The following is a 23,186-nucleotide window of genomic DNA, read 5'->3' as shown; positions in this document are numbered from 1 at the left end:
GGTAGCTATGAAAAATTTTGTACCTACTCATTTTATTGATTGGTTGTCGTTTGAGCTGGTATTTACGCATTTATTACGGTCAATACCATGGCGTTATCATTGTTATCAAAGCAAGGTCGATCATGGTTAAATCTTACGGTGGAGTAGGAACGAGCCTTGTCGTTGCATGCGTATAAACTAAACAGGCTTAGTCACACCTTTTGCGGGTTTATGTTAACGTCGTCCTTGGCCTGGCTTCCTATTGTTTAATGTGTGCTGGTGTGCATCTGTATAATACGCGCGCCGTAACGTGTGTCTTGTCGATTTTTAACTCATAGGTAATCGAGCACGTTTGTGATAGGTCCACGTCCACGCATAAGACGTATAACAAGTGGCTTGTTGTATTTTCAATTCTGGTTAGTAGGTAGTCAAATTATGGACCCAGGTTCTGGTACTTGTCACAACAATTACCGAAGTACGTTAGGTAATAGCCAGTGAGATGAGATGTACTAATGTTTTAACTTCACTATGTTGATTATATATTACAGAGATCGGGCGACAGAAACAACTCGTCTAGAAATTTCACTTTTTAAGCAGTATTTTGGTTTTAAAAGACGTTCATTTTCATTATCCTCAGGTCACCTTTCAACATTAGGTATTAAAAAAACATTGTTTTTATTTTCCCAAAAATGTATAGCTAATTATTATAAGTTATAACTAAATAATAAAAATTGAACCGAAAATCTTCCACCAGCCAGCTGCGCAAGAGTGCAAACAATCGCAATTAAATGCTAATTACATCGCGCCGCGCCGTGAACAACGCGCCATGCTAACTAGAATCGTCATTGTATTATCATGTATATCTGCCTTATTCTGAGACAATAAACACGGCCAATTTTTTTGTCAAACCTCATATTCTGTGAGGTGAGCAACATGTTGAAGTTACTGTTCATATACGAGGGGCGTTCAAAATATTCTCGGTATTGATATCTTACGACCTCTTCTAAAATTTCTTTCGTTACTGGCCGCTAAGGTTTATTCATTGACATTAAAAAAAAGTATAATTCAAACCGAGATAGTCTTTTGTTTTTCTGCAATTGCTGAACAAACATGAACATCCTGTGCGAATTGACAATGTTAACTAAATTAGAACATCGATGCGTGATAAAATTCTTGACAAAACAGGGTAAAAATCAAAAAACCATAAAAGAGGAAATGGATTGTGTTTACCGTGAGTCTGCTCCTTCTTTATCTACCATTCAAAAGTGGTCAAGCGAGTTTAAACGCGGAAGGGAGAGTATTGAAGATGACCCTAGACCTGGCCGGCCTGTAGTAGCTACTTCACAAGAAAATATTGATAAAGTGGAAAAACTTATATTGGAAGATGGTCGAGTGAAGGTAAAATCTATAGCACAAGTAACCAATCTCTCTATTGGTACCGTACATGATATTATACATGACCATCTTAATATGTCAAAAGTAAGTGCAAGATGGGTTCCGCGAATGCTGACTCGGCTTCAAAAAGACATGCGTGTAGCTTGTTGTTCCGATTTTATTGACCTGTGCGGTGAAAATCCTGATGAGGTGCTGCAAAGAATAGTTACTGGAGATGAAACCTGGGTTCATCATTATGACCCAGAGAGTAAACAAGAGTCCATGCAGTGGCACATTAAGGGTTCAGCTCATCCCAAGAAGTTGAAGGTCATCCCTTCAGCTGGCAAGGTCATGGCCACGATATTTTGGGATTGTGAAGGAGTATTACTAATCGATTATAAAGAAAAAGGTGTAAATATCACAGGACAGTACTACGCTAACATTCTACGTCAATTAAAGGATGTAATTAAAGAAAAGAGGCGAGGAAAGTTAACCAAAGGTATTCTGCTTCTGCATGACAACGCCCCCGTCCATACTGCTCATATTGCCAAGGCAGCTATTGTTGAACGTGGGTTTAAAACTGTTACTCACCCACCGTATAGTCCGGACTTAGCCCCCAGCGACTTCTTTTTGCTCCCCAATCTTAAAAAGGATCTGCGTGGAAATAAATTTTCTGACGATGAAGCATTGAAGGCGGCTGTGGAGGAGCATTTTTACACGAAAGATAAAAAATATTTTTACGAGGGATTAAAAAAAATAATTGATCGATCTTTTAAGTGCATGAACATAGGGGGGGAGTATATTGAAAAATAAAAATATCAAACTTTTCGTACTTGTTTGTTTTCATTCTCATACCGAGAATATTTTGAATACCCCTCGTAAGTATAACCGCTATGGCAACCCACATATAAAATGGGATCATAATATTTAGGTATGAATTAAGATAGCGAATACATTGGACATTTCTGGACCTGAGAGAGACACTAAGATCACGAGACGCAGACGTAGGCAGTTCACAACTTTCACAAGTGCAATATGCCTCGACTCACGAGCATCACGAGCATGTGACCAAAGTATCATAAAACAAATGAATCCATTGTGAAACGGGCGCCCTAGATTGTAGTGACGTATCAGGAGCTCAAAACAGTGGCAGGGAGAAGAACGGTATGGCAGTTACTCCACCGACAAGAGCTAAGCTCTTTAGAATTAAATATGGTGTTGAGGTGCAATTTTCTCCGGTGCATATAATAAGCATATAAGCAATTTTGATATTGACTTGTTGTTTAGATAGTATATGTATTAGTTATATATTATTTTTAGGTAGGTATCAATTATATCTACCTGCAGATGTGAACCGTGGTATAGGTAATTAGGGAACACCTTATTTGCAACTGACAAAATACTCAAAGTAGTTAGGGAGTAATACCGTATCTACCAAGAATAAAGATTCAATCGCTTCATCCAATTGCATCACCTTTGAATTATGTATTGAAATCTATACGATGCCAATCTTGGATTTGGCAACTCCGCTGACACACGTTTTACTGTCTCGACAAAATTGGAAAACCTCTCTTGTCGTATCTCACTCTATAATTAAATTAGTCTGGATTTAGTATTCAGTCACATTGTGTCCATTTTGAGATCATCTAGGATTCTAGAACGATTTCATAACGGCTGAGTCAGAAAGTAACTGAATCTCACCGGAAGTATCGGTTTAGTTTAGATTAGATCATTGTTAGGTAATGGCCTCGCACACAGGCGTTAAAAAAACCGTTTATAGTGTCGCATTTGCTTCGCTACCTATCCATCGTGTATAGTTTAGCAACTTTAGCACATTAGTACGACACGTGCATTATGTAGGTAGGTACCGTTCCATAGGGCGCGATAAGAGATAACAGTGAATACCCGTTCAGTAGGTAATGCATTTTATATCCACATAAGCATCTTATCAATATCTTTCCTCCTTTAAAAACAGTTCTTTAAATTAAAAGTAGGTATGGGTGGACTGTATAGAGGGATCTATTAATCATAATCAGTAATTCAATATCATATCAGTCTAATATACTTAAATGTTCGTAACGTAAGTATTTTTTATGATTGCTCCTTAGTCGAAACTATACGATTTTCGGACGCTACTCCCTTTTTAAAACACTTTTTAATTCAATAAGAATTACTTATTATTATTTTTTATGACCTATTATATTCAACATCAACATTATTCTCTTTGTTTCTCGTAAATCATTATTATTATATATCGGATGTTCCGCTCCGATAAATTGTATGGTGTTATTATGGCCATTCCATTAGTTTCCATATTGTTGTAAGGCGAGCATGCTAGTTAGTCATGACTGTTATCAGGTATGCTATCACGCTGGTGTGATGACAACCATGCTCGAAATACAAACCAACTTAAGTCATTTTATATATATATTTCCGTGTCATTGGAATTTTCTAACAAAATCTATAATACCTAAGTACATCGTAATTTTACCGGCTTAAACTCCGGGTATTAAATAATCTAAACATTGATTCATAAAAAATATCGTCATACGATTAGATTACGATATATTTATTGAAGTTGGGCATCAGGCGGACAGCATTATTTATAGAATACATTTTTGAATTTTGCATTTATTTTGGTGAAAAGACACAACATTGCTACTTCCTACTTCCTTTAAGGTAATCAGTTTTTGAACAAAATCTAAAACTTGCCTAAATACCTACCTACTGGTCTACTCACTATCATATTGATTAATATCTGCTTTAGTCATAGAACTCCTGCCCAAAGACTTCTCAACAAGATCTCCATATCGAATTACCACGCGCCTCTATTCGCACCAGCTTCCAGACACCTCTTTAACCTATTCACCAACTGATGAATAGAACTTATTATAATTTATAAACTTATAATGTGGGGAAAGACCTGTACTAAGAGATCTAAATCCTCGTATGCAAAATGCAAATTTCCTAATTTCTGCTTCGTTATATGTACTTTATGTTCGTAGTTAAAGCCAGTATACCTTTACACGTTATTCATAACGATAACATACGTCCGACGTCGTTCATTACCTCTCTTTTAATGTTTGGCCGTGGATTAAAATAGCCTTAGTGTGACTAGAAATTCCGTAAAATACATATCATGATTAGGTAGCTATGTAATTTGCTTTGAAGTAGGTACATTATACTGCTTGGCAATGATCCTAAAGCGGAGTATATTATGTATCAAGTATATGTAGGTAACATATGTCTTTACATTACTCGTAGTTGGAAGAATAATTCCACACTTGTTTGTTTTTAACCAACTGTGCTTGTGGGTTAAGGTCTGCATTATTATTATTACCCATCAATTTCTAGGGGGTAAAAGTAACCAAAACGGTGTATCCTTCGTTGAAACGTAGGAAATCACGCGTAGTACCTATATAGCTACCCTTTTCAACAATATGATTCGTCAAATCACACTCAAAATGATTATATTAGGTACCTAGATATTATTTGTGCAAAAGGAATCTGAACGGAATAATGATTGGATTCAAATTATCTCTAAATCATATTGATCTAAGTAGGTACCTATAAATATTAGATAGGTAAGTATTTTTTGTTCGATTTCTGTTTAATTTATAACCAACATTATGAATTTCTTTGTTATTGCGTGAATTTGTTCTCTTAATCTTAGGTGCCAACTTACTTATCTACCTGTGATAGGTATTTATTGTGTACAATCGATGTACATGTATAGTTCAATCGATAATCAAAGGCCTTATTATTAGTCCCATGTGCATAACAAAATAAAACAACAGCAAAGTAGATATTATACCTACTTTGGTGCCAATGTTATGTTATTCGTTCTATCACCTGCCGAAAAATATTGTTGTAACGTGACGTGATACGTGATTAAGATCAGCTAGGTGACACCGGAGAGGTGTGTCTGGTCCAAGTCGCACGATTGGCGCGATGCCACTCGCATGACTCTCATGACAGTCATGCCGTCCGGCCAGGCAGATTGAAAATGTAAATGGTTCATTGATCTAGCTTGTTACGTTGAACTCGACTACTTTTTTAATGACTAAATATACAGTTTAGTCTGTCGACAATGGCAAGTGCCTCCTTCTATTTTGAAAAGATTAAGGTCGCGAGTCGCGACCAAAGGGGCCACAGAATAACAGCTGATCTGGGGAAACATCTGCATGAGTGTAATTACTCTAGCATACACATTCTTAACTCGTTTGCGTCTTTCCTGTAGACATCAGAAAGTTAAGAGAGTCAAAAGTTTATTTGTACTTGAAACTCAACTAACAAAAACGTGATGTACCTATCCTACCTGGGTTGTTCATATTTAGGTATTTTATTGTCCACAGTAGTAAACTTTTCTAAAATGTGTTTGAACCATAAGCTTGCTTTCACTAAGAAGCGTGCACTACCTACACTCAACTATGTATTTTTATTAAATTAACCCGGAATTACAACAACACCATAAAAGGAATACATCTCTCATTGCATAACTCTGCTGCTATAACAGTAACGTAGGTAGTGGTAGTAGGTATGATTTATCTATTGTTCTTTATCGATAACGTAATAACTGTAATAAGCTAAATTACTGCAAAAGCAATAAGAACCTTGGTGGATACGAAATGAATATTATAGTTGACTAAACTGTATCGAAATGAATATTATAGTTGAGTTGGGGTCCCATAGTGAAAAAAGTATGCGATTTCACTTTGGTATACGAAGTCTTAATTCAAGCATTGCAGTCGACGAGTAGAAAAATGAAATAAAAGCACAATTTTAATCCTTAAATGACGCATTCCTTTCCATGTAATATATAAAATGTCCAATCCTTTTTTCAGGTACCAGTGACCATCAAGTCCAAGGCCCTGCGTTGGAAGAAGGTGGACTCCTCGGACCACCTGTACATCGTAAGGAAGGACGAAGCCTGCAGTGCTTAGTTATTTACACCGTATAGTAGAAATGCTTTGGGCTACCTGAATGAGCTGAGCTCGCCACAAGATAAACTTGCTGCCACATGAGATTGCGTATGTAGCATGTAAACGTAAAAAAACCGTTTACTTATAAATAGGCGCGACATTTGGCCTTATGTTACGTGGAATTCACGTGTTTTTAAAAGTAGGCTGATATTTTAAAGGTGATTTTCAAAATCTCCATAGGTAAAGTAGAAAAAGGTATTGTGTTATCAATTTCGGTATGATTCAGCTTCTCCTTCATGGCGGCGCCGCTCGCAGCCTCGCACCGTTCTAGGGTCGCCCTTCGTCGTAATAGATGGGTATTAGATAATTTCTATTTTAGGAGGTATTATAACTTGGCCAAGCCATGACCTATTTTATGATAATGAATCACTCTAGGATCAGATTAGATTTTATCTCAGTTACTTAGATGTTTCGAGATAATTGATATTTATGAAACTGTATGCGTATAAATGCGTGAAACGTGCGTAAGGCATACCAATTAAATTTTACAAAAATAATATGGTTTATGTGTAATTTGACATTCCAAAGTATGACTGCACAACGTATATTAGTGACGTTAACAAAAATCACATTAGGTATTTTACATACCTACTTACATTTATTTCCCAATCCTGCTCTGTGTCAATGCTTTATCAATCACACTGGAGTTTTTGGTGGGTGAGTTTGCTGAAAAAATCGCCAGTGCGAAAAAGTCCGTGTTAATGGAGTTTATTAGTATTCCTAGGTAATTAATTGGGGCGTGTAAAGCAAGACCCAGTATGTACTTAAAAACTTAGTTACGTCTGGTTACGTTCAGTATTTGTGATGTGATGCTACTTATACCAATAGATAATTTTACCGCTACCCAAGCCTCTACAATTCTTTAAATTAGCATATGGTGATTAGTAAATACACTTTTTGCACATATTCCATGTGGATGGTCCAAATTTGTGAGCATTTTCTAAGACTTGTCTATATATAAGTCTTATTGATGTGACCAGTCTCCCACTGAGCTATTTTATAGACAAACTATAATTTGATAGTGTTTTCACCACCTGCATTGTGATATTTTTAGTTGTAAATATCTGGAATTCTGGATACATGTTTTGAATGCTAAATTTGATTTATGGATAGATAGCCTATTCCTTCTTAATAGATGAGAGGCAAAAAAACACATGATTATTGAAGTATTTTTTACCCTGTGACTATTTATTGTGATGTCAATGTAATTTAATTCTAAGTGTATTTATAATTTATTTAGTATTTCAATATTGTGACTATCTACACAATTATCAGGTTATCATATTAAATGTTTTATCACATTTGTATCTTTAAGAACTAATATTTTAAATTGAAATAAACTATATTATGTTGAAATAATGAGATACTGGTTTATTATTGAAATCCCTCATGTAGAGAAACCCACTCACTGCCTGCGCGACACGTCACAAGTGGCAGTTTATAAATGGTTTTCCTCCAGTAGTGAAATTGAAATAACAGAAAATTAATTATTATATTTTTTTAATTTATAATATAGCTTTTACATTGACATTACACTTTTACACTTTCTAGACCAGTTATTGACAGCAGCTCACCTATAGATATTTTCTAATTTAATTAGTCTTGCTTGACATATCTAGATTCAATTAATGTACAGGACTATCAAGTATGTATTGTTGATTCTTCAAGTTTATAAAGGGAAAACGTAAGTTTGCCTTCTGTCCATATTTTTTATTATTTCAAACATATTTTATGAGTTGATAAAGATGAGAATGGAGCCTAAATCATTGTTTTGGTGTGAACAGAATACCTGCTTGCATTTCCTATTACTATATATTTTTACTGGTAGTACTGTAGAGTAAAAAAGATATCTAATTTCCTAGTACTTCTTGATAGTTTTCCGTATGAGAGCCATGCGCTGTTTGTGCGCCTCGGTGACGGCGGCGCGTTTGTACGGCCGGACCTCGTCGTTGCCGAACCCTGGAATCCACATATTCCATTGTCTCTCTGGAATGTTCAATAACATAACTGTATTTTTGTAATAATAGTGTTGAATAATTTTACGGCTTAGACTCACTTGTTTTAAGTCACTCAAATTATTCAATGTTAGCATGTCTCACAACAGTTTAAATTCGAATAATAGTGTCTTGCGAGAAACTTGGTAGGGGAGTTTATTTTATGAACAGATTGTTAGATCTTAGCACTGTCAATTTTCATTGGTTTTGTATGCATTTAATTTTAATAATACATAAAAATAGTGTAGGTACTGCATTGTAAGAAAGATAAAATGCGTATATGAGAATTTTAAAGAATCGAGAATACTCGACTTATGGTAGGAAAATAATAAAATAATAGTATTTTGAAGACAGATTAATTATAATTTTTTAGCAATAATGTTATTATTAGGCTTGTAATTTTTGTTAACTTTACAAAATCAAAATAATAGCTCAGCCTAAGAACTATAAAGTTTACTTACTTATTTATCATGTTCACTGTGGTATGGGGTCAAAAGACTCCATACATGCAAAGTATGCTTATTTATGAGTTACACTAATTATTGACAGTGCAAGTGCACAATTGATTCAACATTTGAATTAACTAGAAAATAATGTGTTCTCACCTAAATGTAACTGCACATCCCTCAACTCCACTGTGGGAGCATGTCTGTGTTTGGCGAGTGCACACGCAGCGTTCAGAGACGTATCAATGAAGTCATCAGCAAGCTGCAGCAGCATCTCCTCCACCTCCTCGTCCAGTTGCACAGTGGGATCCACTTCCCTCACCAACTCCTGAAGTCTGGGTCTGCTGAGGAGCTGTCACACAATGTTTGTTTTTAATTTCAATTTCCAATGATATAAACTTACATAGACAGATGTATGTGGTGTACAGAATGATAAATAAGCACAAAATAAGTCCTTACCTGCGTAGTTTGGTCACCACTCGTATTCACTTTAGTGCCAATTGACGACTGGCTACTCATAGGACTGTGTTGCGACGGCGAGCTCTGGATGGAGCTCGACTGTAGCTGCGGACTCTGCAGCGGGTTATTCGCGTATTGGATCGCACTAGAAGGATTCATGGATCCAATCGAGGGCATATTACCTCCTGGGTTCATGTTGTTTGACATTATTCACAAAGTCTAAGAAGAGTTAAAGTTTTGTTTGAACAACAAAACTGAATGTAACAACTAATATTACATGTCAAAAAGAAAACTTACGTAAAAAAAACAGTATTTATTGTAACTGTCGTGTCAATGAAAGTAAATTAGCAAAAGCAAAGCAATTAAAACTAAATTTCACATCAAGCAGACGAGAAGCGTCTCAAACTCTCAATGTTTTGTCATGTGTCACTTTGACGTTTCTTAACGTTTTTATTATTCACGCTATTTGAGTATGACTTTTAATATAAAATTAAAAATCAAGTTGGTTGTAGTCTGTTCGGAAAGAGAAGAGTCGTGGAATGTATGGTGCCCGATACGGGTGCGGTGCTCTTCTCTTTCCGCACAGTCTATAATCCGTGTAAAATTATTTTTGCTCGTGTAATAAACGTCAAGCCCTCTCCACACTCGTGCGCGAATTTATAGCTGGTCAAGCAATCTTGTCAGTAAAAAAAGGCACGAAATTCAAATTTACTATGGAACGATATCCCGACGCGCCTACATTTTTCAAATTTGCCGCCTTTTTCTACTGAGAAGATCTGCTTGACTAGCTATACTATACATATATTATAAAGCCCCCTCCAGACTATGTGCGTGAATCGCGGGCGAAGCCGCGAACACGAGTGTGGAAGGGGTTTTAAAGTGGTAACACACTATCGCACCATTGCAGGTGGTACCATTTTTACGGGAGTTAAAGGTGATATGGCGCAAAACTCTGCGTGCGTGCCACTAGCACATACTGAGGACAGAGTTCCTATGGCCACCTCCTGTCTCCATCATCAGATCAGATCAGCTCGATGCATAGCCACCCGACTTAGATATGTATGCATCAGCTAAATCAGCTTCATCGATGGATGAATTGTTTGTAGTAGTCGCCATCAGATATATCGGAGCGGCCAACGCACTCACAAATATCTGAACACGCCTCTATTGTCAAGGCGCTAGAGTGCGTGTTCAGATATTTTTGAGCACCTCGGGCGCTCCGATATATCTGATGGCGACTGTACAATGATCGTATAGTTGAAAACAATTGAGTTATACAAAAAGTCAATAAATAAAGCAGAAATAGCACAATGTGAATTGTATCCACCTTTATTTAGTCTACTTCATCTATCAATGACGACGTATCAGAGAAATCGTCGTAATCATCTTCAATAAACTTGTCGGCGCTTATTTTATTCTTCCTCAGTTCGTCCCAAAACTCTTTAATCGCACTTCTGAGATCCCAGCTATGGATTTTGAGACGCCTGAAAATCAAATGGTGATTTAAAAAAATCTACATTGCAAAAATTGAAAAACCTGACATGCATGACCATACAAACACACTCTTTACTGTCCATCAGTGGACCTTAAGCCTTGGACTTTAATGTTAAGGTTTACGAACTATCAGTTATAGTTATCAGTTACTAGTCAGTTTATGTCAGTTAACAGTGTGGGCGATGGTACCAATACAATGTTATGCAATTTGGTACTGGAAGATAAATAATGAATGTATTATAAATATTAACAACATAGATCTTACTATAACAAATTAAATTATTTTTCAGAAAATATTTTAATTTGTTATTATTTCGAGTGTAACACTACTATATAAATTATAAACTGAAATAAATGTCATATACTCAGAAAAAGTGACCCAAACCTCTAGTGCCCCAGGCACGAAACATAGATCATGTATTTCAGTTTTATGTATATATTTCGCAAATTCTGTGTAATCTTTTACTACTTAATCAGGTGAACCTAAGCCAAGATAGGTACTTTTTCGTGCTTTAATATAAATATATGTTTAACAAAAATGGAAACTATAGGTCTAGATTAAGAGAAGAAACTGTAACAATATTTTCTGTACGACCGTTTGTTTCATACTTAAATAAATAAACAAATAAATATTTGTAAATTCTATTGAAATATATTAATTGAAAAACTATTGAGTTTTGTTCAGTTGTGTTACGTTAATTTATATTTAATGATTTAACTTTATAGTAAGTATAATAGGGATGATGACACATGTTGAATTTTATAACAAAATCTAGTTAAATAGATAGCAAATGAGCAATTTATCACAATATTGTGGATATTAAATAAATATATGGAAATAATACAAAAATACAGCACCTGAAAGTTTCAAAATTTAAGTTTTTTTTTTAACTTTCAAAAACGAAATAAGTAAGGATACGATTCGATTCCTCACATTTTATCCAAAAAAAGATTGTATAGCAACTATATACATAAACGCAATATTTCACCGACATAAATGCAATTTTCTTGTTTTGTTCATACTTCAAGATGCGATCTCAGTGATCTTGACGTCACGTTCATATAGCGTTTTGTTCGGGGCGTTTCGCGAGTGAAGTACGACTGTCAGACTTTGACTATCATTTCTGACTTTTGTATTGCTTTAATGCAATGGGTCCCATATAGACATTTGATCCTAAAAACAAATCTGATTGATTGATACCATAAATGAAAATTTGTCATCTAGCCTATAATAACCTGCATCATAGAGAAAAAAATACATAGAGTGCTCACTCCATACATCAGTTTTAGTACCAAAAAGACTATTAGCATCTAGTATCGAGTAGCGGAACTATCAGTACTGCTACTTGACAATAGATGTAGCACCGACCGGAAAGTCTTATGCTGTTGAGATAAGACTTTCCGGTCGGTGCGAAATCTATTGTCAAGTAGCAGTACTGATAGTTCCGCTAGTCGATGCTAGATGTAGATACTGAAATTAATAGTCTGAACTGATGTATGGAGTGAGCACTCTTGTCTTACTTATTTCTCTATGCCTGCATCAAGTCATTACACTACTAGCGCCATCTTGTGACAAGTAGCGCGAAACCACTTTTTTTACGTTTATTCTTTTGACCGTCCGAGGAGACTTATTTAATTATTATTCTGCACTTACCTTGGCTTAATTTCACATTGGAAAATCATATACCTAACCAGCCCGCCATAGTTTGAAATAAACTCGACATACGTACAATTCTACTTCCGTTCTTTTCAACTGCGTGACGTGTGTGAATGCTCTGGATATTGATTCTCTTTCCTCGGGCTCCGGGTTTATAAGGGTCAGGGAGTTCATATTTCTTATTGGAGTCTGCAAATGAAATTATGGAGGTTTTCATTCTTTAAATAAATATGTATTATAACTATTATAAGCCATTATTTTACACAAACTGACTAAGCCCGACAGTAAGCTCAACAATGATATATTTAATATATAAATACATAGGAAACACCCATGACTCAGGACAGGAACAAATATCCGTGCTCATCACAAAAATAAATGCCCTAACCGGGATTTAAACCTAGGACCATTGGCATCACAGGCACGGTCACTAGTGTCACTACCCATTAGGCCAAATAAGTCTTCTATGCTTTCCTCTGCTGGACAGGCATACAAAATTACTGTAGAGTCGGACCACCCTAAGTTTTCATGCCAAGTGCTACGTCAAGTATGGAGCTTATAGGCATGTATGCATATAAGATGATTTCACTTTTGTTGATATGAATTGGACGAAAGAATAACTTCATGTGTTGCTCTGTAAACAAAGTTTTATTTTTTATACTACAAGATTTAATGTTAACCTACAATGTATGTACTATTACAAAAAATACCGACCTGTAAACAAAGAAACGACATTTAAAGTTTATTCCTGCTTTAGTCACTCCTTTCTCAATAACAAATAACAATTATAACGACGATTATTTAAAGCGGCATTGCAATCTCTCTAACCTCACTTTCCACCTTTGACGTATGACATGACATTGACAAGTCAAAGCAAAGTGTGGCCACATTTAAAAAGGTAAACGATATCGTTTATTTTTTTACATCTCCCCCCCTAGAAGGAGAAATTTTTTTATATAAAATTTTCGCTACTAAACTACTCCTCTTCTTCTTGTATCCTATGACATGGAATTAATTTTGTAATATGAAAGAAGTTGGATTCTGTTTTTCTGTGTCCTGTATCTACCTTAAATATTGAATTTGAGATTTTTTCAATGATCACATATGGTCCAATTCTGAGTTCATCCAATTTCCTCCTGTTCAGTTTATTTCCATTTTCAACATACACCATGTCACCTGCACTCAATTCAAAGAGTTTTCTATCTTTGTCAAATAACTTCTTATTGTAGTTATGTGATCTTCTTGTGTTTTCTAATGCTGTTTCCCTGTCCTTGATCCAGTCACTAAGCGATTTTTCCTCCTTTAGTTCCTTTGGTAATAATGTGACATCTGTACCGTTTAGAAGATAACTAGGAGAGAAACGGGTCACTGAATGGTTGGTCTGATTATAGTTCTTTACACATTCGTGAGCTACTGTTGTCCAAGCTCTTTTGTTGCCTTTCTCATTCATTCTGCACCTTATTTTATTCACCAAAGTCTGATTCAGTCTCTCGTTCAATCCATTTGAGAAAGGTGAGTCTACTGCTGTAAATATCAAAGGTATATTGTTGCTTCTCAAAAAATCTTTAAACTCCTTCGAATTGATTCCTGGATACTGGTCTGTAAGAATCATACCAATATCCTCTGTATCTGATATAGTTTTAATTAGCTTTATGAAGTCATTGGCATTTTGGGTTTTTGAAGTAGAAATGAATGCGTATCTAGAGAAGTGGTCGACTAACAGGTGCAGATATTTCTTTGAAGATCTTGAACCACCAAAACCTCCAATAGTGTCTATAGACATGATTTCGAATGGTTTGGTAGCTGGGCCCAGCTGTGACATAAATCCATATTTATTGTGTCCTCTCGACTTATTTTTAATGCAAACTTCACAGTCGGTGCACACTGATTTTATGTTTTGTATCAAGTTTTTAGCTGCATAAAACGGGCCAATCGTCTTCTGCATTTGTCCTATTCCAATATGACCTAGGTCAGCATGTATAGATTTCATAAGTTTTACACTAAATTCCTCTGATAAAATAATTTTTCCTCTTCTTCTACCCATTTTTAAGTATACATTGTGTCTTTCAATTAATTTTCCTCTTTTATTCTGTACTTCTGGATTTTCCTTCTGATCCCTTACAATGTCGTTGAGACTTATTAAATTTACTATCTTCAATTGTTCCTCAGTATTTTCATTAGGTTCTAATACAGGATTTCTGCTTAAGCAGTCGGCTTCTAAGTTTTCCTTCCCCGGAGAATATTTTATTTTAAAATCATACTGTGACAGGTAATAAGTTAAATCACCTAGTTCCTCATCGGTTCTTGATTTCAAATTCATGTTTTCTAGTGGTTTGTGGTCTGAATATACTGTAAATGATTTACCTATTAACCAGTATTGCCAATATCGTACCGCTTCCTTGATGGCTAAACATTCTAAATATATTGCTTTTTTCTTCTTCTGAGCTTGATTTAATTTCTTTGAAAAATAGGCTACGGGTTTTTCTTTACCATCAGGCTGTATTTGTTTTAAAATTGCACCGACGCCTTCTAATGAAGCATCTGTGTAAATTTGTATCGGCAAATTTTCATCGAATATTTCCAAAACTGGTTGAGAACATAAGAGATTCTTTATCTTTTCAAATGCATCTTGGCATTCAGCGGTCCATATGAATTTCTGGTTCTTTCTTAATAGATTATGCAATGGGTCTAGTATTATTGCACTCTTCGGAATATACTCATGGTAAAAGTTAATCTTCCCTAGGAACTGTCTTATATTTTTCTGCGTTCTAGGAATAGGGAAATTCTTTATTGAGGTCAAGTTATCTTTCAATGGCTTAACTGAATTGTTTTGTATTATATGACCCAAATATTTTACTAAGTCAGATGCAAATGTGCACTTCGTAAATTTTAATCTGAAGCCCTCCGTCTTGATTGCTTCCAGCAACTTTGTTAAATGTTCAATGTGTTCGGTGAACGTTCTGGAAAATATAAGGATATCATCAATGTAATTAACTGCAAAGTCCGTAAGCTTATATTTCCTCAATATGTTGCTTAAAATTCTTTGGAAGATTGCTGGCGAGGTCTTCAACCCAAAAGGCAGGCAGGTCCATTGAAAGTGTCCATCCTGGGTTACAAATCCTGTTTTCTTTCTGTCCTCAATCCGTAAAGGAATAGACCAAAACGCTGAGTTGATATCAAGTGTCGAAAAAAATTTACAATTCCTAGTCTTCGTCATAAGGTCTTCGATCAGTGGGAAGGGCTGAGCTTGTGGTACTACTATTTTATTTAAGTCCCTAAAGTCAATACATAATCTTGATTTTTTATTCTCCTCTCTTTTAAATGCCAATGTGACCGGTGCAGCAAATGGACTATAGGATTCCTCTATTAACTTATTATCTAGTAACTTTCCAATTTGCTCTTCTATCTCTTTTTTATCTTCCATGGTACATCTGTATGGCCTCTTGCTGCAATATTTATCCACCAACAAGTCTATTCTGGCTTCATACCCATTGACAGTCCCAACATCATATTTATGCCTTGCAAACACTGAGTTATATTTATTGATCAATGTATTTATTTCAGACTGTTGCTCCTTGTTCAAATGATCAATTTTTATCTTAAAATCCTCCTCCTTTATATGCTCATTAAAATTGACATAATATTCTTTTGTTGTGTTCTCATCATTCCCAGGAACTTTTGATTGGTTATGATTTATTTCTTCATTTGAGACTTCCACTTTCTCATTATCTTTTATGTTTGTACCCAGTACCTGATGTATATCCAAATTCTCATCTTGAGTTAATCGGAATATTTTTATTAGGTCCAAGCCAATCAGAAAATCATGCTTGAAATATTGTTCATCCACAATGGATATATCAACATTCTCTTCTTTGTTAAAGATTTTTATTTTTAGGTTGGTCAAACCGTCAGTTTTTTTAACACCACCAACTGTTACTAAATTTTCTTCATTTAATTCGTTTCCTCTCCCTTTTAGGCTTAAGAGCTTAGAATTTATAATGGAAACAACTGAGCCTGGGTCATAGACTGCATTTATCAGATGTTTATCATTAATTAGTAATTTGACCTTTATCAGTGGTGTTAGTATTCGTTTTTTGGAACTGATTCATTTAACTCTGCTTCTATCAATGCATTATTAACATGTTTAATGAAGTTTTTCTTCACTTTGTCATCTTCTTTTGTACGAAACCAACATGCAGTCTCAGCGTGATAGCGGGTGCCTTTGTTTAACCCTTCACAAATTTTGCATGGCTTTAGTTCCTCATTCCTGAAATTTGTTCTTGAGGGTCCATATTTCTTCTTAAATATGTAGCTTTTTTTGGTAACCATATGCTCATACTTGCTTACTTCATTGAACAACTCAACTGTGTCCTTCAACGCTTCTCTATCAATTTTGTTTAATATGTACTCCGGCAAACCCACTGCGATAAGATCCACCAATGTACCAGAATCAATTGACTTCCTCATATCGAGTAAAAGCTTTTCCTTTTTTATAGCATAATCCAACAGTGAGCCATCCTTATATTTATACAGTAATGCATATGTAACTGGGCTCCACCCTTTGTTGACAAATGATTCACAAAATTTTTTCCTCCACTCAGACCATTCTGCATTCATAGTCAGTTTTACAATCATGGAACTGTACCAATCTGCACAACTTTTATCCATAAAGAGCCTAAGAACTTCTATCTTTTTTTCATCCGATATCTGGTAACGCTCACATTCCTTTTCAAAAATGTCCATCCATTGAGCTGCATTCGAATGTTTGCTAGTAAACTTCTCGATCACAAACTTATCCGCAATATTCTTCAAGCTCTGTTGTTTACTTTCCTGTGTACTTTCTATTAACTTTGCTAATAAGTTTTCTAAGGTATTGGCCCCTTTTGTGCCGGCAGCAGTGGGTGCGGTAGAAGCACATTGGTCCTGATTCAATTCTTCCAGGTATCTGTCTGCAAACTGCACATTACCGTCCTCATCCATATAAATTTGCTCTAGTTCCTCGGTTAGCGAGATCCAGATTCTCCTTGTCTGGTACCTTTTTGATAAACTATTCTTTACTTTACTATATGCCGCTGTTTTTATCAATTCTTTGTGATGACCAACTGACTGTAGTCCGTCCGGTAATGCATAACTCTTGTTGTCCTCGGTGGTTATTGAGGTTATACAACAGACATTTGTTTTTTCGTCACTTCCAGGTAGTATTGTGAATTCAAAACGAAGCTTCGTCATCTTTCTTCGAAACCCGTAACTAGAAATGTCGTTTTATAAGATGATTTCACTTTTGTTGATATGAATTGGACGAAAGAATAACTTCATGTGTTGCTCTGTAAACAAAGTTTTATTTTTTATACTACAAGATTTAATGTTAACCTACAATGTATGTACTATTACAAAAAATACCGACCTGTAAACAAAGAAACGACATTTAAAGTTTATTCCTGCTTTAGTCACTCCTTTCTCAATAACAAATAACAATTATAACGACGATTATTTAAAGCGGCATTGCAATCTCTCTAACCTCACTTTCCACCTTTGACGTATGACATGACATTGACAAGTCAAAGCAAAGTGTGGCCACATTTAAAAAGGTAAACGATATCGTTTATTTTTTTACATGCATTCTTACTGTCAAGTGTGTAAGTTAGGGTGGTATTCCAACTGTCCCATTTCTTTGTACAATGTTTACACATTTCCACATTTTGCTTAGTGAGAGAGTGAGACGCAATGAGCATTGGACCAAGAAATTGGACAGGTGGAATACCAACCTAAAGCTTTGGTTTCCTCCGAAAGCGGTGCCGTCATATAGCGGCCGTCTCCATACAAATACTACGACATCCATATTTAGCCGTATTATTTAGTATGGAGACGGCCGCTATATGACGGCACCGCTATCCTAGGAAAACCGATCTTTAGAGCCAGTTGCACCAACCTCATTTGACAGACTGATCAACATCACTCGGCGGAGAACTATGAAAATTCCCATACAATAAAATTTAGCGAACCCTTTAACAGTGACAGGCGGTTTGGTGCAACAGACCAGGGATGTTGCGAATATCCGCATCCGCATCCGCAACCGCGGAACTTCCGCATTCTTTTCAACATCCGCATCTGCATCCGCATCCGCATAAAATCGATGCGGATTTAATGCGGATGCGGATGTGGAACAGGTCGGTACAGGAACGTCTTAGCATCGGCGTAAGTGCTAGACTGCTAGGTAATTTAGTCATTAGCCAAAAAAACCTATTAGAAATTAGCAGTCAAGCGTGAGTGGGACTTGATGTACGGAACCCTTGGAACGCCAGTCCGACTCGCACTTGGCCGGTTTTTTGAAATAAAAATTACTAAAATGTAATATTTGACGTTTTTTATGTACCTATCTCGACATCCGCATCCGCATCCGCGGATGTGAGCCTTTAAAAATCCGCATCCGCATCCGCGTCCGCGGATGTCAAAAAATCGGCATCCGCAACATCCCTGCAACAGACCCTAAGTGTGGTCAAAATAAAGCGACAGAACTACCTTAAAACTGCTGTCAATCTGTTCCTTAGTGGCGAAGGAAATAGAAAACATCTCGTTGTTGATGTGGTACACGGAGTTGGCGTTGATGTTGTAGATGTTGAACACGAACGTGCGCCGGAAACGGAAGTAGCGGTCCGGCTGCCCCGGGTCGAACGACTTCTCGCGGTACGTCCCGTCCACTACCAGGATCATGCATTTTTTCTAAAAGCAGTTCAAATATTCATCTAATAAACACAGCATCAGTTTGGTATGAGCATTTGATTGGGCACGAAACATGAAACCTTCCTCAATGTTACGAATAAAAATATCGCAATGATATTTTTCTCGGCGCTACCGGTAATACTTATACGGACTGCTAACGCCATCTATCATGACAAAAAATAACCCTATAGTCGGACACGTAAATTCACTTTAACAAAAGAGGCAAAGTAAAAGACCGCCGCCGAGACGCCGCCGTTGTACCTGTACGGACCCTAACATTTTCTGCAAAAATCTGGACCACATCTGAGAATTCTTCTTCAAATCTTATTTAAGACCGATATTACTCCATAGTCCCTTTACAAATTCTCTAAGCATGTCATACTCACATCATGTCTCAGCACGTCAACGGAAAAGGTAGTAGGGTCGTGTTCCGACTTGGGCAGCGCCGAGAGCGCATGGACGCACGCGTCCACATTCCGGTACATCTTATTATTGGACTTGGCCGCCACAAAGTTGCGCTTCATCGGGTGGAGCGCGTTGCGGCTGAACAAGGCGTAGGCTGAAGGAAGAGCGGCGTCTTCCGCGTCTGAAATAAACCGCACCGCTTAGCTTATGCCGAGGCGAGGCGATGCTGTTCCGATACTTCCGATGCTGATAAGTATGCATTACGGTATGGAGTTTCCTACAAAGACGCGGGTAAGCGGGTTGAGACGGTGCCGAGCTTTTTGGTGAGCGACACCTTGTATCCACAATAAGGATAATTGCTACCGCAGTGTAATAGAGATGCCTCGCGACCGACTAATGATCACGGTATCCCCTACACCAGGCGCAACGTTAGACGAGGGGGTCTCTAAGGGCTCATTTAGACTGTGCGAAACTCGCATGCGAGTTTCATTACATTGCGTCATTTGATTGGTCGGCTGAATTGATGTAACCTCAATGGTCCGCAATGTAACTAAAATTGTATACAAGTTCGCGCGCCGTCTAAATCAGCCCTAACGCAGGAAACATCTTAACAACACGAAACACGATGTACAGCAGTCACCAGCATAAATATATGACTCCACAGTCATCGGCGGTCCGTCTGCCATCCCATGTATTTGCATTTACAGTGGAGAGATATTTATGCCAGATGAGAGTAATCACATAATTTTGATTTTTATGAGTCGTCAAATTTTTTTAAGCGACCCGATCCGATATTTATGCGGATACAGACTAACGATGTTTTTGCCGGCCACAAAGCATCACATATTTTTACCGAGGTAGTGTTGTCATATACTTATGCCTCCAATGGAGCATCAGATATTTTTGCACGGCTGCCCACAGTCATATATTTTTGCTGGTGACTGTACATTACGTGTCAAGGCAGTCAGTGACATTTAGCGGAAAATGTTAAACTTATAAATAATCTTCCATCATTTGTTGTTATTCTTTTAACATAGGACATATTTACCAGTAAATGGTGTGTTTATGGTAAGAGTAACTTTGGCGTCATAGAAGTTATTAATTTTCGTTCGATTTGAATCATAGTGTGCAAAGTATAAGGTAAGAAACTTCTCAACAAGCATCTTTGTTTTCCTGTCAGGCGTCTCTAGGAAGTTTTTGAAGAATGGCAGCATTACGCCATGTTGGTTTAGGGTTATACCATCCTGAAAATAAATAATTAATATATTTGTTTTTGTTATAATTTAATAAGGTAATTGAAATGAAGTTAAAATTAAATTTTAAATGGACTTCCCCACTGTGGTAGTTTGCCTCTGATATGATATGATATGACATGACATTCAAGCAGTGTGATTAAAAGGGGATCAACTCAGCATAATTTTGCAGTAAATTTACTGCAGTGCTGGTTTTCAGTCAGACCCTAGTACTAAAAAATATATCTTCCAAGTACTCAATATTAGTATTTAAGATAGATATATTAAATAATTAATAACTTACCAGTTCCGTGAGTCTTGGGAACCTCATGACAATGTTTTTCACATATGTTGAGGGGTCTAGGTTCTCACACAGTGGGTTGCCCTCAATCCAAAGTTTCTCTATTTTACTACTGATTCTTTGTAGTTCTGATAAGGCTGGTATCTGAAAAAGTATGTTAAAACATAATATTAGCCTTTCATACATGAATGTGTTACTAAAATCGCGAGTTCAAACCTTGCTCATGTTATATCGAGCAAAATAAATTGTTTTTAATAAAATGCAAGTGATTCAAAAATGTGGTCAGGATTGTAAACAAACACAAAGAAAAGGTTAAGCCCAATCCATGGTAAGCATGGCATGCCCTCAACCTGCATTTAATTATGTAAGTAGCACCATAAAGATTTCAATGACTTTGGTGTTTTAACAATGCTGGCATTAAGTGTCATTAAGCCACAAATACCCCGCCTGTTGAGTTGATGTACTGATACTGTAAGTGTGTATGTTAAGGCAGTGTTTTTCAAAGCCTCTATCAGCTGTAAGGCAATACAAAAGCAAAGGATTTTGTACATACTAAGGGCCACTTGCACCATCCCACTAACCCGAGGTTAAGCGGTTAAACCGTTAACTCAGTCTCAAATTGTACTGGTCACCATGGTAACTCCGGGTTTAACCAATTAACCCCGGGTTAGTGGAATGGTGCAAGTGGCGCTTAGGGGACAACCCCCTTAAGTCAAAAAAAATATTTAAAAACACTGTGCCAATTATAGATTTACCTGACAATTATTAATTATATTACAATAAATATAATTATTGCTAATGAAATTCTGGCAAACAAGGAGTACCAACCTCATTATGACTTAAATTAATGGCAGTTAAGTCTCCTTTAATGAAGAAGTTTAATAGGTCCACTGGTATTGTACTGTAAAAGCAAACAATAATATAAATTAGTACACATAACATGCATGTGTTTGTACTTACTTCAATTAATATGATTTCAATATATTACTTTGAGATAGTTATGAGATAGATAGTTACATGTAATGGAGTACAATTTACTCATTCAAAGAAAAAATCTTTTGTTAATATATAACTGTCATCATTTAACATTTTATTTCTATATAACTTTCTAATCTTTTTAACTCCCAAGCTGTTAAAGATGGTACTAAGTTTAAGCAAAGTGTACAGCTTACCTTAGGTTGTTATTACTTAAGTTCAAGGACTTAGTGTCTCTCCCCATGCGAATCATCAGGATCTTATACTGTGACAACATGGACAGCTTATAGAAGTGTATTCTCTTTTCCAGAAATTCTGAAAAATGCAAGCAAACAATTTGATACAAACACTTCCCAAATTAAAATGTGAAGAAAAAAAACAGATGTAAGTATATTTGTGGTGAATTGCTTAAAAATGTTTGACACATGGGTTTATTGAATAAAGCTTGCCTAACTTTTTCACAAATATGTATAAATTATTTTATTGATAGCCAAATAGAAGGGACTACTGAGGCCCATTGCAAATAAGATTACAAAACCAACCTGGATCTTTATCAAAACTTGACAAGTCAAGTTCACGCTTGTCACTCAGCCTGTTGCTGACCACTCCGGCGACCACATCGTCCACCGTCACTCTGTTATCGAAGCAGTCAGCAGAACTCCTGTCATTGAACAGCAAGTCCAAGTTGAACATGTTGCGTTGGTATGGGAACATGAAATCATGTTTCATAACTTTCATCACAAAGTTGAGGCTGCTTGTATAAAATGTGGTTATTTCTCCTTGAGATGTGCAGTTCACAGGGGTGAAAGGCGATTGAAAGTAGTCCATCAGAGTTTCAAAAAGCTCCATGTGACTTCCCGGCCAGTTATGAACCTGAAAGATTACGTAGAACTATGAAAACCTTAAAGCTTTCGATAAGTGTACTAACATCTGATTTTACAGACCACAAAAGGTAATTTCGTTGATGAAATTTACCATAATTTTGTGAAAAGAATGCTTCGCGGCTTCATCTTCGGTAACTATACAATTTTCGATATATGACACAACAACCGAAGAAGCAGTATTCCTATTTAGTAAATACTTTTTATAGTTTTCCAACTGAAACCTTTTGGTACTCATTGTTCTTTAACTTAATTGAATAACAATAATATTATCCGAAATTCCGCCC

General features: G+C 36.4%; 4 protein-coding genes across 4 annotated transcripts in view; 1 reads left to right on the top strand and 3 right to left on the bottom strand.

The window, feature by feature from the left end:
* Nucleotides 1-23,186, top strand: part of LOC134647389 (uncharacterized) — a 251,895-nt gene that overhangs the window by 2,748 nt on the left and 225,961 nt on the right. Inside the window, exon 4 of the mRNA XM_063501739.1 lies at nucleotides 6,198-6,296. Within this exon, the coding sequence (XP_063357809.1) occupies nucleotides 6,198-6,296 (99 nt within the window). The remainder of the gene's footprint in view (nucleotides 1-6,197; nucleotides 6,297-23,186) is intronic.
* LOC134652998 (transcription initiation factor TFIID subunit 12) lies at nucleotides 7,919-9,546 on the bottom strand. The gene is made up of 3 exons (XM_063508274.1): nucleotides 9,235-9,546; nucleotides 8,935-9,127; nucleotides 7,919-8,321 (listed from the first exon to the last, which is right to left on the bottom strand). The coding sequence occupies exons 1-3, from the start codon at nucleotides 9,439-9,441 to the stop codon at nucleotides 8,194-8,196; spliced, it is 528 nt and encodes a 175-aa protein (XP_063364344.1). The 5' UTR covers nucleotides 9,442-9,546; the 3' UTR covers nucleotides 7,919-8,193.
* LOC134663226 (nuclear RNA export factor 2-like) lies at nucleotides 10,548-23,177 on the bottom strand. Its single transcript, XM_063519615.1, has 10 exons — nucleotides 22,994-23,177; nucleotides 22,561-22,891; nucleotides 22,216-22,333; nucleotides 21,872-21,944; nucleotides 21,047-21,187; nucleotides 20,559-20,754; nucleotides 19,492-19,691; nucleotides 18,905-19,105; nucleotides 12,459-12,574; nucleotides 10,548-10,718 (listed from the first exon to the last, which is right to left on the bottom strand). The coding sequence occupies exons 1-10, from the start codon at nucleotides 23,135-23,137 to the stop codon at nucleotides 10,568-10,570; spliced, it is 1,671 nt and encodes a 556-aa protein (XP_063375685.1). The 5' UTR covers nucleotides 23,138-23,177; the 3' UTR covers nucleotides 10,548-10,567.
* Nucleotides 15,586-17,923, bottom strand: LOC134647326 (uncharacterized). Its single transcript, XM_063501642.1, has 2 exons — nucleotides 17,790-17,923; nucleotides 15,586-17,709 (listed from the first exon to the last, which is right to left on the bottom strand). Exon 2 carries the CDS (start codon nucleotides 17,612-17,614, stop codon nucleotides 16,466-16,468), a length of 1,149 nt encoding a protein of 382 aa, XP_063357712.1. The 5' UTR covers nucleotides 17,615-17,709; nucleotides 17,790-17,923; the 3' UTR covers nucleotides 15,586-16,465.

The sequence above is a fragment of the Cydia amplana genome, chromosome 1 (assembly GCF_948474715.1).
Source record: "Cydia amplana chromosome 1, ilCydAmpl1.1, whole genome shotgun sequence".
Taxonomy (NCBI): domain Eukaryota; kingdom Metazoa; phylum Arthropoda; class Insecta; order Lepidoptera; family Tortricidae; genus Cydia; species Cydia amplana.
Note: the sequence above shows the minus strand (reverse complement) of the source record. Positions and strands in the feature narration are given on the sequence as shown.

Excerpts from the sequence above, each read along its gene's own strand:
- LOC134652998 (XM_063508274.1), bottom strand. The coding sequence starts at position 9,441 with ATGTCAAACAACATGAACCCAGGAGGTAATATGCCCTCGATTGGATCC. Across the intron at positions 9,128-9,234 it reads GTGGTGACCAAACTACGCAG|CTCCTCAGCAGACCCAGACT; the intron begins GTAAGGACTTAT and ends ATTGTGTGACAG. Across the intron at positions 8,322-8,934 it reads GGATGTGCAGTTACATTTAG|AGAGACAATGGAATATGTGG; the intron begins GTGAGAACACAT and ends TGAACATTCCAG.
- LOC134647326 (XM_063501642.1), bottom strand. The coding sequence starts at position 17,614 with ATGACGAAGCTTCGTTTTGAATTCACAATACTACCTGGAAGTGACGAA.
- LOC134663226 (XM_063519615.1), bottom strand. The coding sequence starts at position 23,137 with ATGAGTACCAAAAGGTTTCAGTTGGAAAACTATAAAAAGTATTTACTA. Across the intron at positions 21,945-22,215 it reads TTAAGTAATAACAACCTAAG|TACAATACCAGTGGACCTAT; the intron begins GTAAGCTGTACA and ends TTGCTTTTACAG. Across the intron at positions 19,106-19,491 it reads TTGACGTGCTGAGACATGAT|AAAAAATGCATGATCCTGGT; the intron begins GTGAGTATGACA and ends AACTGCTTTTAG.